Genomic DNA, 20,711 nt, shown 5'->3' with positions numbered 1-20,711 from the left:
AATGAAAGAATGCCTCAAGGGTTTTTATCAGTTCCTTCACTTTCAGAATAAGAATAAAATTAGTGTAAGTCAATAGTGTTAGCTCTCAGCCTCCCACAACCCAAGCATTAAGGAGTACAGAGGATGGATGACATAAACAATGGTGACTGAAAACATTAACAGTCGGAAAACTCATGTGACTTAAAAATATGCTAAGTTCCCTCTTCTATAACTCCATAAATTCTCAGAAATCTTCAGAATTAGACAACTTGCTTGAGTGCTCTGCCTAAAGAAAATCAGACTAAGGATAGGCATACCATAGGAACTCAATATGGATCAGAACTGTCAGCGGTTTCTTCAGAATTATAAATAAAACTTATTGTATTATTTTGCTTATAAGGTATAAAAATGTTGACTTACTAGATTATATGCCAGAAACTAATATAACTAATATAAGATTGTATGCCAACTATACTTAAACGGAAAATAAATTAAAAAAAAAAAACTTATAGTGCAACTTTGTGTTCAGATAGGTAAAAGCGAAAATGTTAAAATTGCAGAAAAAATCTCTATCTGTTCAGTTTCTAGTTATTCTTACTTTAGCTTTGTTTATATTAGTAGCTTAGTCTTGCACAATTTCTCCCAACACATTTAGACACTAAGTTATGGGATGAAATTGTTTCAGAGGGCTTCAAACAAGTATCATAATATCCTTTGAAGAGCATCTGAATCCTTAGCCTAAATCATTGGCTGATATGTACAGTGGTATTTATTTTCTTTCTTTCTTTCTTTTTCTTTCTTCTTCTTGAGGGCGGTAGGGATGGAGGTGAGGTAGGGAGGGAGGGAGGGAGGGATGGAGGGCGGAGGTAGGGAGCTAGGTAGATGATAGCGCGAGAGATCGCTAGAGATAGCTCTGCTCTATCTACTAGCCATACATCCCGCCCTCCCTCCCTCACTCCCTCCCTCCCTCCTCTCTCTCTCTCTCTCTCTCTTTCTTTCTTTCTTTCTTTCTTTCTTTCTTTCTTTCTTTTTCTTTCTTTCTTTCTTTCAGAACTGCTTTATTCATTCTTAATCAAGAGCCTCTAGTAAGCTTTCAAAACAATCGACAATGCTCCAACATATTATTTAAATTGGAAAAGAAATACTGGATATTTTCTAATTTAGATTTATGTCTAGAGAAGCAGAAAATTAGCTGATTAGATATGGAACATATGTTTAAATCTTGCTGAATTTTACCATTTGAAAATCTGCTTTGAGTAAATATCTTTTTAAAAAGCATTCCAAGAATACCATACTCAAGTATATTTTATTTTTAAAATGTATTACTAAAAGACTTTGACAAATCTACTATTCATGCAACTTTGAAAATAATATTATTTGAAACTGCGAACTTAATAAGATATAATCAATAACAATGCAACAATGAAGGACATTATCGTATAATTAAAAAACGTAGGCCTTTCCTTATTCCTCGTGGAGTCCAAACTCAGGAAGCCCAGCGGCCTCGCAGGCCTGCCTGGCCCCTGTGTGCAGGGCACTGCACACTGTGCTGCCTCCCTGCCCGGAGCCCACCCACTCTTTTAGCACGACATCGCTTATAGTGAGGTTTGAAGCTTCTTAAAATCACTGCTGTGGTTTCCATCCAGTAATTACTAACAATGGCTAAATTATTGATATTGTTAGGATACTACGTGAAAAGAATTACAAAGCCAAACATATTTTATTCTACTGCAGCAAAAGCAGAAAAACAACTATCTATGTATGACCTTTTTCTCTGCCAAGGGATTTAAGTAATTTTAAAGCATTTTTAAGATTCCTACCAAATTATAGTGTTATCTTTTCACTTGTTTATTTCTTAAATTGGGAAATATATCTATCATCATCCTTTATATTTATATTATCTTATTAGAAAGACCTGTGTATATTCTTGGGTTGACAATGCTTTAAAATCAGCATAAATTCAGCATGGCTTAATTTATTCATTAATTCAATCATACAACAAATATTTATTAAGCATCTATGATGTACCAAACACTTGTTCTAGCCCCTGGAGATTCGACAGTGAATAAAATAGACACCACCATGCTCCCCCACCCCCACCCCACCCCCACAAAAAAAAGTACTAGCCCTCAGGGAGTTTATATTTAGCCTGGACAGACAATAAAAAAAAGGTATATATATAGTGTGTAAACAGTGTTAATGTTAAAAAAATAAGCAGAGCAGGGGACCATGACAAGGTGGAGAAGGTATGACCTTTTTAGAAGTAAAGAGGTCTCTCTGAGAAGGCATTTTCGGGTTGAGACATGAGGGACGTGATGCAGTAGTCATGCAGATACCTGTGGGAGAAGGCCTCAGACAACAGATCTGAGTGCAAAGCCCAGCCTCAGACAGGAATGTGCCTATGGTTTGTGTTTGTGTTTGCTTTATAGAAAAGGAAGGACAGAGTGACAGTAGTAGAAAATGCAGCTGGGGAGATAATGAAGAAGGTTGCAAGTTACATTCAGCTTCAATCCTAAATCTACTTGAGGGTTAGATGAGAGCCACTAACGGGCTTGTGGGGAAACGGTGATGGGATCTCAGACCCTTGCAAGAGAATCACCCTGGCCTCTCGAGAAGGGACTGCAGAGGGACCAACAGTACAGCAAGAAGACCAGTTAGGAGGCTATTGCATAATAACCCAAATGTGAGAAAATGGTGCCTTGGACTAGGTAGGTGGCAGAGATGATGGTGAGAAGTGATTAAACTTTGGATATAGTATGAAGAAAAGGCTAAACGATCTGCTGAGGATGGGATGTAGTGAGCGTCATCAAAGTTGACACTGAAGGTTTTAGTATGAGCCACTGAGATGAAGAAGACTGTAAGAGCAGCTGGACTGAGGTGGAGTGTTTTTTAAAAATGTAACCATTTTTAATATAGATGAATGCAGCAGAGTGATTTTCATTTCCTATTCTATTCTTTTAAAAAATATCTACAAATTTAGTAATCAGATTGTCATTTAAAATAACAGGTATAATTTTGCACATGTTATTATGTACAGCTTTACAATATATGTATAGCAAAACACTTGAATATCTATAATTTTTACAATAGAAAGAAATAGATGCTATTTAAAAGTATTTATAAGTGAATAAAAAGGCAGTTTGCTGCAGTAGAATAAGCACAAGAATTCCCAGAGAAATCTGAATTTGGATTCTGCTTCTGTCACCTATTATGTAACCTTTGAGTATATTTCTTCATGCTTTAAAATTTAGTGTTCTTTTAAAATAGGGATATATATATATATAACATATATTATATATATATACACACACATACACATACACATACACACACATACACACATACATATATTATTAGCTGTACTGCTTTAGTGTGAAATTAAATAAAACACTATACAAGAACACTCAGCATTTTCCTGATAATCATAATCAAAATCACAATAACAATAATATGCAAAACACATTGAAGATGAAAGTAAAAACAATAACTTAGATTTCCTGTACTTATAGGATGGGTATCATGCGGTAAATACTTTACATATATCTTCACATTAGATTCTTACAGAAAATCTCTAAGGTGGCCACTATTATCATCCCATTTTACAAATGAGGAAACTAAAACCTGTAAAAGGAAAATACTTTGCAGGCAGAATATAGCTATTTATCTGAAGATAAAAGCACCTAAAAGCATAAGTTTAGTCCTGCAAGTCCATGGGGTTTTATCCTACCCATCACAAACCAGAAAGTTTAAAGGCCTTCCATGAACCAATGAACCCCAAGAACATTAAATTAATACTTCTCAGAGTTCTATTTATATTAAACTTTGAGATGAAGCTCGGAACAGAAAAAAAAAAAATGACCTAGGTAACCAGAAATGGCTTTTTAAGATGAATCTAATCAATGCAGGGAGGGCAAGAAAGAAAAGAGCCTTTGAAGCCTAAGTGAGCCCACATAGGGGGGCAACATGCATTGTCATTAAATGCTGGAAGTTAGGCTCAATTCGTCTTTTTTTCTTACTGAAATAGACTTGTTGAAAATTAAAATATTTTGTGTTTATATAAATTTACTCATTCTTTATGATAGTGAAATATAAAATTTTAAATATTGAATATTTAAACAATAAAAATTATATTTATAAATATTGGGTAGACTATAGTGTCCAGTTGCTTTGTCAAAGACTACTGTAAATGATGCTGCAAAGGTAATTTGTAGATATAATTCTCAGGTTTCCTTGAGAAGAAAAAAACTTTACCTCAAGACTGTAACACAAATCCTGCCTGGATTCCAGGCAGTTGGCCTGCCCTATAGATTTCGTACTTGCTAGCTCCCACAATTATGTGGGCCAATTACTTAATATAAATCCCTTAATATATTTATATATACCTATATCATTTTGGATCTGCTTCTCTGACTGATAAACTCTTCTTTTCCATTTATATACCTTTACTGCTATTTTTTTAATTTGATACTTTTTCAGTACTTTATCTTATCATAAATTTAGGTTTCGTTTTGTACAAAATCTATTATTAATTGAAATAATACCATAAAATTTCTACAAACGTTAAATCAAAATTTTATTTATACCTTTAGATTTATTTTTCACCATTGTGACAGGAGTAAGTTTCAAAAAGTTTAATTTTTAATGCTGTAGTATAACATACTAACATGCAGAGATTGTCACTTATTTTTTCCCAAGCTTAAGAATTTGAATTCTCCTTTTAAAATATAAAATTATTTTGATTTGGCAATAGGATGATAATTAAAGTTATTTTATATCTAATAATATAATTCTGAGGTAACTTAACCAATGATGTTATTTAATAGTCTTAGGAATCTTCTGGACAATGAAATTTAACATGACTGTCACTTTTTGAAATGTGGGAAAAGGGGATTATAGTCAGCAGCCCCTAAGAAATAGAGCTGAGTAAATCTAGTAGTTTCTGTAGAAATATGTATTTGAATCAGAAAGGAAAGGTCAGTTTAATAAAGATAATGTATACACATGTTTTGGCAAGCATGAAAAACATGTTATACACATAAGAAAAAAATAAAAGAGATGGTGAAGTTGAGATTTTGAAAATCATAATGTATAACTGCAAATACAAATATTGACTTTAGTACTACTGATACATATACCAAGTTTATTTCTTCACAGATTTCCAGAGTCTTATAGAAATTTTTATAAAATAATATGAAGGACATACCAAAGTGTAGGAGAAAAGCTAAGAAGATACTTAAAAGTGACAAAGTGTTATAATGGTTACTTCTTGTTGGCTTTACTGATCATCAACCTAGTATGCATTTCATCCTTTCTTTTCCTAAGGGGTAACCATGTTTAGCCACATTAACTCATGATTGTGAGAGAAAGCTAAAATCAACCTGAATTTACAGGGGAGGGTCTTTATTGGCTGGTTGTTTCAGGCTGGCAGAAGTGATCTAAGCATGTCCAATTAGAGTGTATCTCAGTACTCTTGTTTTGAAGGCAGGGAAAAAAAAATGTCATTTCTTTGTCCTCTGGACATGAATAAAGATGCGTACAGCCACAGCAGCTGTTGGCAGATATATCAGCACCAGGGAAACCAGTTTGAAGATGAAGATAAATTTTCCACAGAAAGGTCGGTAAAAGAAAACAAAAAATAGATTTTTAGTAACATCAGTGAGTTCCTCATTCCTAATTCTGTGAGCCAATAAAATCCCTCATTATCTAAGCAACATTAAATCGACTTTTCTGTTACAACTGAAATAATCATGTCACCATACATAATAACTATTTTTGAATGTAACACATTGCTAGATATTAACATACAATACTGATGAAAAGATAGCTTCCAGCTGTACTGTGAAGAATTTTAGTTATTTTACATATTTCTTACAATAAGATCTTAAGATTTTTAACTGTTTATTCCAGGTCCAATTTTTTTACTTATGGGGAAAGATGATAGACTATATAACTATATCTATATTCATAGGTATGTAAGTAAAGATATAAAAATGTTATTTTCCCCTCTTTTATTAGTTTAACTCTTAAACTTGTCTAAAGAGAAAGGTATGTAGTATATAATCTCCCAAATTCCCTGCTGGTACCACTATTCTGTGAAGTGTATCTTAGTAAAAATATGAAAACTACTATCTATATATCTATATTACAGAGATTTAAATAACTAATTTTCTCACCGTTCAAAATCACTATTAATAAGGAAGTTTGTTTCAAAAAAAAAGTAAGCACTATTTGGTCTTTTCACTAGTATTTTTCACTAAACTGACCAAAATAGAGGCAAAGATTTTTTTCTCTATTCCATTAAGAATATAGAAATAATCCCTCCTTTCTGTTTTTAGAGAAGAAGCAGTAAACTTTTTTGGTTTTATGTGTTAGGTTTTAATATTTAAGCCTGCTTAGCATATATTTATGAACAAGAATATACTTGATAAAATAATTAGTAAATTTGCTCCAGGCACTAAAAGGGAAATATGCATTTCCATATAAGAATGGAGAAATTTATAACAAATGCAAGGCGAACACAAACGAGGATGTGAAACTCTATTTCAAATTCTAAGGAAATAAAATGTTAAGATCAGAATGCAAAAGCAACTCTTGTTTATTAGAGAATAATATGGTAAGATATTCCTTTTTGAAATGCATGAGCTGTAGAATAATTGAGCATAATCAGCCATGCAGAATTAAACTCCACAAGAAAACAGGAAAGAGATCTAAAAGAAACTGTAGCATAGTTTAGAAAATCACAAAATTCACTGTAAAAAGAAGTAACGTTTTTGTAGGAACTCAACGAAATATTTCAAAAGTTGGAGAAGAATATCTAATCACTGTGTCCTGTGTTTAGCTATACAGGTATATATTTGTTTTAAACTATATATATGAACATATATATAGTGTTTATATACCATATATAGTTTATTTATAAAGTTATAGATATATTTATATATAAAACTATAGCTATATATATGCATATATATGTGTGTGTGTGTGTGTGTGTGTATGTGTGTGTGTGTATATATATATATATATATATATATATATATATATATATATATATATATATATATATAAACCTATTACTTCAAATCTTTGTTATTGCTAGCCGGTATTCCATTGTGTATGTGTAGATCATTACTATTCTTAGGTGTACTTCTTCAGTGGCTAAACTGCATATTTTAAAAATTAAACATACTAAAAGATTTAGAAGAAACTGATGAGAATGTTAAAGTTCTGGTGTGCTGAATCACCATGTTCTTCATCTCTGACGGGCATCACAGAAGTCACAATAGGTCCATTATAAACTATTATATCCAAGCGGTAACTGCTATCATCATTACCAGTTGGGATTAGATATTAATAGGCCACAAATACTGTTTTACATTTAGGTAAATTATGAAATTATAACTTTATAAATGTATGAAGAACACTATGGCTTTTGTAGTTTAGTGTTTTAATATAGCTGATTGCCAAAAAGATTTTATCTTTTACTTTCATTTTAAAATTCCATTTCTCTAACTATAATTTTTGTTACGTTAATTCAGTATTAATAGCTACTATTACATAAACCCAACTCCGTCCCTTTCTTTGATATAAAAAAAAATAATTAAGTAATAAAAAATCTTCCTTTAGGCAAGAGTGAAAGAACAAAGTTAAAGTTTATTTTAAAATAGTATGAACAAAGAATAGTAAGTTGTGGTTTCAACTAATTTTAGCCACCGTTTTCTTGTATGGATACAAGATCTCCACTGTATCATTTTCTGACTGATTTTGATCCCATTTAATGACATTTTCCATTTCTGGCTTTGTTTTAATTCTCATAATTATTTCATCAATAAAAAAATGCTATTTCTAGAAAGGCAAAGTAACAGTTAATAAGACAAATAAATTAAGAGGAATGAGGAAATTTACATGAGGAAAAAGCCTGGTTTGATATACCTAATAGTTAATAAATTAAATTCTATATAGATTAGTTCATTTATAGCAGTCAACTTTCTAGTGTAAATGTCTTAATTTTTAAATAACAGACAAAAGTATTAGTGTAATAGGTTTATGAAGCCTCTCGTTATTATAAAATTTATATAAATGATAAATGAAAATCAGATCTGTGCAACATGGGAGAAGCAGACACTGCCTTAACTATTATAGAGTATTATTTTATGAAATTTAACTTTAATGTGATTACCTTTCAAAAGTTGTAAATTGATTTGATTTCAAAGTTGTAAATTGATCTGCATTTCATGTCTATAGACACACATACTCCCTTCCTTTCTCTTTCTCTCTCTCTCTCTCTCTCTCTTTCTGAAAATTTGCAGATCTTTGTTTTTGAAGGCATATACTAGATCAAAGTCTGAGGAACACAGTAGCACAGTTCTGAGCAACAGCAACATAACTGAATTGCATTTATCACCTCTAAAGGTGACTCATTTGGGATGTACAGTATCTGTTATGGCAGCTTTACAAATATGAATCTCATTAGTTTGTAATTAGATCTTGGGATGTAATCAAGTTTGAAGGAATTTCTGATATAGTTCATGGCTGTATTTTTATACTCAATGAAATAAGATATTTAAATGCCAGAACATAAGATTCAACTAAAATAGATAGAATAAATAGAAGCAGCTTCTGGTGGTTACAGAAACAAGTGTCAGATGAAACTTCCTCAGTAACTCAGGTGCAACAAAACATGTTCCTTTAGGCTATTGTACCCCATCAGAACATTCAGGGATGAAAATGATTAGCAAGTGGATGCTCCATATTCGATGACGGGACATATCTCTATAAGAAGAAATGTAGATGTAATATAATATGCACTCCCTCTACAAATATATCCAGAAAAAGCACTTATTAAGCACTTGCTTTTTGCTGGCAATTTAGAGGTTCAAATGAGAAGAATTATACATATTTGAAAAAAATACAGAATGAAGTGTGAAACTATTCTAAACAGAATAATACAAGAACAGATTGAAGAGATCACTTATTATTTAAATGATGGCAGTCATAATACTTCTAAATTTAAGGCAAATTAAATACATCCTATTGTAAAGAGAAAAGGCCATATCATTTCATAGCATTCTAACATAAGAAAAATAACTAATATCTCATTAATTTTCTCAGAATTATATTGTCCGTCTTCTGGAGTTTTTCACATTGTTATTAGAAATGAAAACCTATTTATTATATTCTTTCAAAATAGTGCTGAACAATGAGAATTTGTCATGATAATTGAATTATAATAACCCAATACTGTGTATCTATAAAGGCAACCAAAATTTGTTATATAATATCCATAAATTAAAAACATTTAATAAATATGTAGCATCATTCAGTAGTAGTAACTGCTAGGAACCTACAGCTTTAGATAGATTTTATATAGATTTATTTTTTAAATTCTAATTTGTAATTCATAATCTATACATTAACAACTAGTAATCAGGAGCCCATAACTATTTGGCAGTAAAAAAAAATACCCTATTAATTTTATTATTTCTTCTATTATTGAACTTTGAGGTACAGCAGACTTCCTATTACAAATATTAAAACTATTTAATTTAAATAAATTAAACTATGTATTTAAAGAAGCTACTGTGTAATTATGCTGTGAATTGAAGGAATAATATGAATCTGATGAAGATATCACATGGGGACATGTAAAAGTTTAATTCAAGTATAATTTTTGTAGCAAACAAAAGATTGCATTTCACTGATAATTTAAATAGAATGGAGAAATAACAGGAAAGAAAAACAAATAAAGGAGGACTGCAAATTGAGTCTGAAGTTGGAAAAGATCATTTTAGATAAATTCTGCTGATGGAAGGAGATGATAGTAAAAACAGAATATCAATCATATATTAAATAAATATATTATGGGTAACAGCTTTAAGTAAAAGATATATTTTGATAAATATTAATGGAAAAGTCATGAAAAGAATAATAAACATTCAATTAAGAAAAATAATATTTGAAAAGCTGGGGGCAAGAGGTACCAAAATGGACTTAAAAATCATAATCCACTTTCCACAGTTATTCATATACCTTGTAAAATCAAGTCTTTACAAATTCCATAATACTTTGTCAAGCAAAAGTTTCAATGCAACTATATAATAATGCTATTTTTATTATCTACTTTGATAAAATTAAAAGGGAAACATTTGGCTTCCACTGGCAGTTTTTACATAAAAGAAGTGTCTGCTTTACTAAATGAAAAATTTTCTCAATGTTAATATAATCTGTATGTGGAATTATTTAGTTAAAATATTTCTTAATAATACATTTGTTCTATTCTAAAAGTCTATGCTACATTCACAACAAAACATCTGATCATGTCTGAAAGCAAATATGTTTTTAAAATGTAATTTAAACTCTATGACAGACATTCAGATCACTCTAGAGTAAAATAAACATTTGAAGAACAAAATGTTCCATTTATATTTACCAAAAGACTTTCTTAGTAAGCAGAGAAGTTATAACAATAACTTTAGAACAAGAAAATTATACAAGAAAGTTATACTGTACTTAAATATCATCTAAATTATGTTAAAATTAATCTTCATCATGCGAAAACCATTCTTTTGCAATTACACCAAAATTGCTTGGTAGGCAATATAGCAAGTTGCTGGGTAAGAATGTATGAGAAATGAGCCTGGGTTAGAAAAACATGGGTGTTCTCAAGGTTTGACACTCAAACCAAGAGAAAATTCAATTAAAGCTGAGAAATACAGAGTCTTTGTGTAACCTTGTAAACACTAAAGCCACAAGTTAGGGCTAAAAGCAGTCAGAAAGTAGGCAGAAGAGACTCAACAACAGACGAGTTTGCTATTGAGCCAAAACAGGTAGCTCCTAAAAACAGGTAGCACAATATTGCCTAAAGCAGGAGAAAATGATAAGAAGTTCTTATTGTCCAATCAGGTTATAAATTATCTAATGACATTATGAAAATGAAACACTGACTGTTTACCTAATTCTGTGATTCCATTAACAAGGCAGTTATAATTATAATGAGTAGAATGCAATATAGCTTCCTGAGAATTTTTCAAGGTATTTGCAAGATGTCTACTTTATTTTCTTTCATTGAATTTTAGATCTTTTGAAATTACTCTTACAGGTAAAAATACCTATAAAATCAAGCCCCATTTTATCCATTAGTTTCAGTAACCATTCCTTGCTCTTTTCTCTCAGGCCTAACTCCTTTCCTCAATTATTTGCTTAAGAAGAAATCTATCTAGTACTGAGGTCTGGTTTCTTCTCTTTACTTCAGCCTTTGACCCCTATATTTCAGGACCTGTACCATTTTTTCCTGATTTTGCTAGTCGGCTAGCTTGGGCCTTTTAGTAACTGCTAATCAGATCAGCTGTGTTGCCTATTTTATAAACGTGTCTGACATTTAGGCTCCTGGCACTTCCCTTTGACTCATTCCACCATCCTAAAGCCATGTTGAAAATACCATGCCTTCTCTACCACTTTCATTCTTCATAATACTTAGTTCAGACCTGAGCCTGTGCTTAATAAATGATGAGTTGGATGAGGAACAGTCATAATGCCAGGTTTCATATTATTAAGTTATGAGTGTAAAAATTATGTTTTTAAATAAAGGGATGTTTGAACTTTGATTAATGAATAACTTGAGAACAACATAATTTTTATCATTAAACTTAAATGAGTATCATGTTCAATGCTGGTTATATATTTGACAATGAAGTATATCTTGGAAGGTCATAGTTCTGAGAGTATATTTCACCATTTTCATCTTTTTTTTATTTTCCCCATTTTATTATTTTTCTGAACGTTAGCATTTTAGTTTTTCCTTCTCATTTTATTGTTTTTAGCATTTCACTCAGTTTCAATTTTCCAATTTTCCTTATTCTTCAATGTTGATGTGATATTTTATGTTATGTTTTCCTCTGTAATAGCTAATTTTCAATTATATTCTCTTTTTATTTAAAACTCCAACATCATTTAGTCTGGGACAGCATGACGGATCCAAGAAGTTTTTTAAAAAGTAAATAAAATTGTGCCAGTTTTCTAGTTGAAACCTTAAAATATACACTTCAAAAGATTGTGTCTCCATTATTAAGGACATTATATTAAATAGGAATAAGCTTTACAAACATAGAAACTTTACCTGCTGAAGTTGGCTCTTCTTCATCTGATGCTGTAGTGGGCATGAGGGGTTGGGGGGGGGGAGAGAGAGAGAGAGAGAGAGAGAGAGAGAGAGAGAGAGAGAGAGAGACTGATTCAGATTGAACAGAAATATTTTTCACATTTTCAAACAATGACTACAAACTCTTGACTTGTAATTTTGTGCATATATTAGAAATATGTCATTAGATAATTAGATAATGACTGATTAATGGGTATTTACATTAAAATAACATTTATATACTCATACTTTAAAATATGTATGTATTAGAAAAGACCATTCAGTTGTCTAAATTTGATTTTTCTTTTGAAAACAAGGCTTGCTTTATTTAGATTGAGTGTAAGTTATTATAATTTTTATAAATAATATTGTTTAAAATATAAATGATATATAACATATAAATACTCCACTATCACCAGTTTATAGGAATTTTCTATTAGTAAAGAGGAATTAAAAGTCTTTATTGATAGTCAAAATATTCTTCCAAGAAGTAGATATTATAAATAAGATATGGGTTTATAAAACCTTAGAGTGACTCAGAATCACTTTGGATGTTAGTGAATCATGAACGTTTTAGCTCTCTCTCCTTTCCCTCTTCGCCCCTCACCCCCCCCCCCCCCCCGTCTCTCACACACACAAACACACGCACACTTGCTCACACATACCACACACTTCAGGATTCGGTAGTGGTAATTCTGTGGTGAGGCAACAGGAACCTTCATTTTAAAAGTATCCCAAGTAGTTCTGACACAAGTGTCCTATAGCTGCATGTGGATAAATATGGATATCATAAAGGGAGAAACCGTAATATGAAAATACGACTTTATTCTAAAGCAATAGTTCTCATTCCTGAATCTATATTAGACTCTGGGCCCTATCTCAAACCAGAAGAAGCCAGAATCTCTTTCGGTAGTACCAACTTGGAGCCAGGATTGAGATATTAATAAGTAGTATCGAGATAAAGTAACCTGAACTGTTAACTCAAAGTGTGAATCATTTTGATTCCTGTTTTAAAAGGGAAAAATTTTTGAGAATAGCAACATTCCTAGGCTAATAATTTACTGCTGATTGTATGTGGGGGGATGAAGCATGGTGGTTACAATAGTGAAAAAACATTGATCTGAAGTAGCTTCACAATTTTTCCTAGAATCCACTTCTTCACTTTTATACTAATAGACACTCTCTGAGGAGGTATTTCTGCTCGTGCCCAAGTGTAGCTTACCCAGAATATTACTGTTGAATTATATGACACAAGCCAGTACCATTTCATTTGATTCATGAAGTTTTAAAATAAAAATTTACTTAGCTGAATTGCTTATAAAAGAGCTTTGTTCCCAGGTGATTCGTTAATCAAGGTATCACTGTGTAACCAGGGAACAGTCTCCACTCTTTTCTGTTAAGGTTACATCTGCATGGAGTGCACATTAGACAAGTTTACTTTGTGTCCTGACAGTATTTTTCTCTCACACTGTTTGGCTTGTCTCCTAGGCACAAAAAAGAAATGGAGAGAGCAAACACAGTTGGCATGCATGGCACGCAGAACATAAATATTTAAAAAGCTGTAAGCTTCTTTATCATGTCCAAAATATATCATAACATGTTTGAAGAGGAAAATCGTTGGTAGCTTCCAGGAATTCCCTTTTAGGAAAATACCATAGGGGCTTTGTAGAAGTGTTAACTTATATGAGTCATTGTTGTTAAAAGTCTAGAGATTCGAAATGGAAAAAAAAATCCACAACAAACAACAACAAAAAAGCTCACACTTAGGCTAGTCATTTTGTGCGTGAACTCAATTTACAAAGCAACCCATGAGATGAAAATTACTCTAATCTTACAGGTGAAGACAGAGATGTTCAGAGTGACTGAGCAATTTGTCTAAGGTCAATTTGAATTTGAGCTCATGTCAATGTGACTTTAAAACTAAACTCTTTCCACTATGCCTTACTGTCTCCCAAAATTCTGATCCAGTAACCACGAAGAGAAAAAGGAGAAAAGAAGGGTCATGGAACCAGGACCAGCTAGAGCTCTGATAATGTTAGTTAGACTCAGGCATAAAGAAATACACACACACAAGCACATGCGCACGTGCGTGCGCACACACACACATAAATCTGGCTGGGAGAGATACTCCTTTAAGAAATAAAGTTCTCCCTTAGAAACTTCTTCAAGTCCTCTATACCAAGGATAGACATAGGCAAGTGACATTCTGAATATGTGGTTAAACAAAACATCCTAAATATATAGTGCCTAAGGAAGAAAAATTAAAAGTGCTTAGATTGTATACCTCAATTACATATGGATAAGTAAGGAATTTTAAGAAAGTACTAGCAAGCACTGAAGTAAAGACAATTCCAAATTTATAGGACTCCTAACAAATAAAACATCTTAAAATCCAAGCCTTTGGGGCAAGAAGTGCACTAAATTAATCTTGAGCCTGTCATACCTGAAAGCATCTTTGTAACAAATTAACAATATTAGCGTCAGCAGGTACACAAATCTGCATAGAATTCTGTTTCTATGCAATATCTCCATAGTTGTGGTTTCTCTTAATGTGTAGATGTCACTAAGCACCATTTATACTATTATAATACACACGCGCACACACAAAAGCACATACGTGAAGGTTAGCATTGGTATTAATTCGGCTTCAGCTATCTCTGGCAAAGATAGCTTTATAACTGTATTACCAAATAAAAAAACATCATGAACTATTAACGGGTGGCAGCTAGAGCCTCGGGAGTAAAAATAAGTTTCAAAATGAACATTAGTGGCTTATTTAGTGACATTTAAGTGAAATAGGTAACACAGAAGATAATGTCATGCTACCTAAATGATTCTTTATTCTATTTGCTTCTTAGAAACTTTGAAATCAGCAAATCAAAATATACATTATATATATATGTATATGTATATGTATATATATGCTGGAAATTAAAAACACATACATCAAACAGAATAAAATTAAACAAACTAACAAATTATCCTGTATTGCTCTGCCTGGTCACAATGTAGAAGGTTATACTGAAGTTATGATGATGGTAGGAAAACAGGCAGTAAAAATATATATCTGATATATAGAATTTAGTTAAATATGATCTTCTCAATGCCCATAACTGAATATCACTGAGTGCTTGTTAAAAATGCTCCAGGTCCACTGAATTTGAATTTTGGGTGTCAGCCCAGGTATCTGCATTTTTAAAAAGCTTAGCAGGTGACTGTATGAACACTAAATGTTGAGAATTATGGTACTACCCATCAACATTTATTGCAGAAGGAAAAAGCCATGGATCCAGTTGTTGGAACTGCAGCAGTACGTTAGCAGGCTTTTAGGAAACCCTTTGCAAAGTATATTGTGCCTGCTTCACCAGTTTTCAATGTTCTTTCTGTTATTAAATCTTCAGGTTTATTGGGGTATCTACATCAATGTCTTGGGGGAAGATGACTCCTTTTGGGGATTTAGAGAGGAAGTCTGCATCTCAGAACTAAGTAAATCTTTTCAATTTTCCTGGCCACTGTTATTGGTCTCGGTAGGTAAATGACCCATTTGGAGACAGTGATGTGTAAGAACAGGTTTGTGTTCTTTGGGTGAGGAGAAAGTATATGAAAACAACTATTTCTTTCTCCTTTAGATATGGAAATCTGTGGTCAAAGTAAGTTGACAGATAACCTGCAACCATGATGGGAGCTAGCTTTAGAAAGAAGATAATCCTGCTCAAAGGCAGAGTGGAGAAACAGAAAGCAATTAGGTTATTGATGATATTGCTGAGCCACTGAATAATATTCTGACCTAACTCTGGCCTTCCAGTCCTAAGGAAGAATACTTTCACTTTATTGTGAATCTAGTTTTCGTCAAACTTTCTCTTACTTGCAACTAAATGGTATTCTGTCATAACTATAACCGCTTTTGTTGTTCCCATTTGAAATGTATTAGAATGCATAAGAAATTAATCTTCTCTGAGGCTGGTAAGATCAGAACACAGCCCTGCATTGCACTTACCCTGGGATGGGACTAGGGCTGGGCTTTTAACACTCACTACTAAGTTTTGATACAATAAACCAATTCCTCTGAGTTTGAAGTTGGTCAGAACAGTCTGACAATGTACATGTTCATGAACTGGGTTGGTGCTTGAGAAAAGGAGAAGGCATCCTATAGGCTTTCCTTCCCTTCCTTCTTTTTCCTTCCCTCCCTCCCTTTCTCTTTGTTCCACAGCAGCAAAGGCGAGAACATTTACTACCCATACCCAATAGGCTGTGTATTACCCTGATATACATATGATATTAAAAAACACATACTTCTTCACAGGAAAGACTCTAGTCTCTTTATGTGGTCTCAACAATTCTTACACAAGTTTTTTTTGTTAGTCTTATCCTTGGTGTTTTAAGTAAACTTTAATAACTTGAAATTCCATTCATTCAAAATAGTTCTATACCCAGTGTGGCTCACAATCAAATAGGAAAAGTTCATTGTGAAATATATAAAATACATTTCTTAGCATTAATGTCTATTTTGCGAATGGGTTATTCAATTCATATTGGCCTAGGATCATTTTGTTTGCTACATTATAAATCTAGTTAATTATGTAACAAATATGCTTTGCAAGTGTACAGTTATCTATGTGATTCATTATTTCCCTAAGCAAAACAAGAAATATGTAGTCTTATATTATGATAATATTTTAGAAGATTTTCATCCAACTGCAGTGATGTAAAAATAACAATCATGATATTTGTTATTCATGCATGACCTAATGTTAAATGCTATAAACTGTGTGTGTGTGTGTGTGTGTGTGTGTGTCCATGTGTCTGTGTGTGATGAGAGAGAGGGAGATAAAGAGAGAGAGAGAGAGAGATTATGAAGCCAAAGAAGAATAAATTATTTCAAAGTTGCGAACTCAGTCATGTAAGTAGGTTGTGGAGTTGCCTCTGGAAATATACAAAGAAGTATTTAGAGAAAGTTTTTGGTTTATATGGTCTTTGTTTTATTATTTGTTTGTTTGTTTTTGACTAATGGCCCAATGAGGACATGCCCGAGGACTTAAAAAGTTGCTATTACCAACTTCTTCTCTGTGAAAGTATAAAGAGAAATATTAGTCTCTCCTGGCCAAAGACTCCAAACAGCATATGATGTGGTTAATTCTACACTCTCAGAACTGCAGAATATTTGAGTCATAGTGAGGAGCAACAGACAATGTGTTTGCATAGAAAATTTGTTCAGAGAATTACAAAGTATTTTCTATTCTATCCGTCTTTCACATGAATTTTGATTCCTGTGCTAGATTTGGAGGATGGCATCTATTTGAGTACAGTTAATAATATGCAATACATAAAATATAATTATGTGCACATGTAGTTAACATGTAAATATATATTTACTTGTATGTTTAGTAGTCTTCCCCATTAGACTAAGACTTTCATAAGGGCAGGCTATGCCTTTTTGCTCACCATCATATGTGCAGGTTTTATAATAGTGCCCATAACATTGTAGGGCTCAATAAATATTTGTCAAAAGAAAGAAAAATATGGATTGATATTTAATACAATACTCTTGTATTTTCAATTAAATTCAGCTGCTTCATTACACTATATTATTTGACTTAATAAAAATAAAGCCTACATCTTCATTTATGCTGTTACACAAATCTATATGCAATTATTTATGTAATAATTTTTATAACTATGTAGTCATATAAACAGATTTTCTTTCTTAGAGCAGAAGAGAAAAAATAATAGTTAAAAAGACAATTATTGCTTTAACGACCATTTGATCATCTCAAAAAAACAAATAAATCTGTGATTTTAGACTAACTCAAAATCATCAAATGATAGTTTATTAAATAGATTTATTAAAATAGAATCACAAAATTTATTTTCTATGTTCAGTAGTGATATAGCTCACATGAATTTTACAAGCCACTTATACAGTGAATCATGTTAACAACAATTAGCAGTACAACTGCGATTTTCTCATTTTAAAAGAGGTACGAATGGGGAAAATAAAAAAGAATGAATGAAGGCTTTGGTTTCATTGATTTCGCCACTGAGTTAAAAAAATACATGATTTATAAAACTAACCCAAAGTATTGGGAAGCTGGAAAATAATATGACTCAAGTAGCCTATATTCATATCCCAGTTAGTATTAAAGAGACTTTGGGGACATGACTGGGACACATCTTCCTATATACAGGATGTACTAAAGATAGTTAAGGTAGGTGATTTGACATTACAGATTCCTTATAATTCAATATTTCATGTATCTATTCAATCATCCTCAACTCTTTTGTTTATTCACTTCCCTCCATATCCAAATTCATCCCGTCCTTGTGGACTGAAATCAAGCCTCATTACCTTCAATCCCTTAGTATTTATTGCGGTCTCCAGATTTATGTAGATATCCCATTCCAACTTTCACTGGCTTTTAAATTATAATTTCAAGTTGATTCTAAAGAAAATGGCAAAAGTATTTTCCAGTCTTGTTCCCAAGTGAGACAAAATCTATTGTTTTTTTGAGGGCTGTGTAAATACTTTCTGAAAGTTATCCAGTTTTACGGATGAGAAAATAAAGTCCAGTATGTAAATTTGCCTTTTCATTATTGTGAACCACATAAAGTAAGGATTGGCAATTAAACATGAGGTATCCTAAGAAAATTTATAGATGAATATAAAGAAGGAATTTGTGAAGGATAGAACATATTATAAGTTACTATAAATGATTGCTCAGATTTATCAATCTCAATAAAATTAATTCGTAATCTTTTTGAAATTTTAATATAAGAAAAGGAGAATAATTCTGCAATAAGAATGTTGTTTAATGTGAGTAGGGAAACCATGAAGTTCAGGTTACCTGTTCACCGTATGTAAATTTCAGATGGTCATAGCACCCATATTATTTTATTTTGCCGCAGGCTTATATTTGATGGATTTCTGCTTCATTTAAGAGTGGGAGATTACTTACTTCAACCTCAATTCATTTCCATCAACCTCAATTATTTCCATCAACCTCAATTCATAAGTGTGGACAAATGAGCTAATCTAAAAAGCAAATCTTTTAAAACCAAAAGAACAGAAAACTAAAAACTAATGTATGGATAGCAACATTGGTACAAATCTCAATGACAGCATCCTCTTAAATAAACCACAGAAAATGTTATCGTCAAAAAAGATCTTGTGATTAAGTGCTGGCAGAAAAAAAAGTTGTTAGAATCTGTTAAGGTTTGCATTAAAAAAGTTTATTAAATCATCTAAATTACCAGCTAAAACTTCACCACAAACTTAAATTTAAAGTAAAATTATTTAAACATCAGATACATATACATATTAGTATATAGTAATTAAATATTTATAATACAATAAAAAAGAGGATTATATATAATGCATTAAAACATATAATACATTAATCCACTGCATATATTTTTCTACATCAATATAATCAGTGAATATGGACAGTACTAAATTTTTATTTTATGAATTTGCCATAATTTATTTGTCTCTATTGAGTGATATTTGGATGGATTTAGGGATTTCTCTCCTATAAATAATATTTCAGGAATAATCAGACCATCTGAATAGTGGTACAAACATGAATTGAAAATAAATGAACAAATAATTTCATCAAATAAATGGGAGCCCATAATCCTAGACACAATATAAAATATTCACTTTTTGTAAATGAGGTTTTAATGATCCTCTTTTCTATGGCATCAGCCTATCTTTAGTAATATCCTCTTTAAATATATCGGACAATTTATATTTGTGTCTTCTTCCTTGAAAGTTACTCTCTGGAAATAGTTGCCACTGATGAAAATCAAGTTAAACTTCCAGTGTCCCATGTGCACATAGCACAAGACATAGAGACAATAAAATGACTCTGTGCAGATGCAGCCTTAAATTAATGGATTTCCTTGCCCATCATCCTCTACCCTACCAGAAATGTTTAGGATTGAACACTGAATATTCTGCACCTTCTGGGATATCAACAATGCCAAAGTTTAATATTTTTAGAAAAGAAATGATGACTAATTGGAGATAGAAATGTACTTTATGACAAAATCTTGGCATCTAATGAATGTGTATGTGTATGTACGGAAGTAAGTATTTAATAAGTAACAGTTATTTCAAACATGACATTTTACCACTTTTGAAATTTACGAAGCCTTTGGTAAAATATCATTCTTTTTTTATTGCTTATATTCCAAAGAGAAATTCAGAAATTTTATGATGGTTTTGAAATCATGGGTTCCCAAAATATAGATCCACATGTCTGGCTTAATTAAAATATCTTTCGAAACTCAAAAGATGAAAGGAAAATACCAGTGGGCAGGTCTCACTTGGAGAGGGCTGAGATATCTCCGGTGGATCTGTTTCTCTTTGGTCAAAGGAAATTACTATTTTTTTTTCATGTAATTTGAACTCATCCCAAGGACACTGACTATAAGAGATAAAGCACAGCATCTGCTTCCTATATGAACTAATCTAATGTACCACTGACTTATTCAGCAAGGAGTTAATGACTACTATAGAGGATTTTTTTCTAGTCTGTTAAAACAGAAGCTAAAATTAAATGCTTTCTTTTAAGAATCATTAGGACCTTTTTTAAAAGAAAAG

At 32.0% G+C, this 20,711-nt stretch overlaps 1 protein-coding gene across 2 annotated transcripts in view; it reads right to left on the bottom strand.

Annotated features, from left to right (window-relative positions):
* The window catches only part of EDIL3 (EGF like repeats and discoidin domains 3), a 371,848-nt gene that overhangs the window by 219,110 nt on the left and 132,027 nt on the right, over positions 1-20,711 (bottom strand). The window contains exon 3 of one of the 2 annotated variants that reach the window (XM_016123146.2): positions 12,092-12,121. The exons of the other annotated variant lie outside the window; for it this stretch is intronic. Within the exon in view, the coding sequence (XP_015978632.2) occupies positions 12,092-12,121 (30 nt within the window). The remainder of the gene's footprint in view (positions 1-12,091; positions 12,122-20,711) is intronic. 2 annotated transcript variants of the gene reach the window in all.

The sequence above is a fragment of the Rousettus aegyptiacus genome, unplaced genomic scaffold, assembly GCF_014176215.1.
Source record: "Rousettus aegyptiacus isolate mRouAeg1 unplaced genomic scaffold, mRouAeg1.p scaffold_m13_p_8, whole genome shotgun sequence".
NCBI lineage: Eukaryota > Metazoa > Chordata > Mammalia > Chiroptera > Pteropodidae > Rousettus > Rousettus aegyptiacus.
The sequence above is the reverse complement of the archived record's forward strand: the minus strand, read 5'-3'. Positions and strand labels throughout refer to the sequence as shown.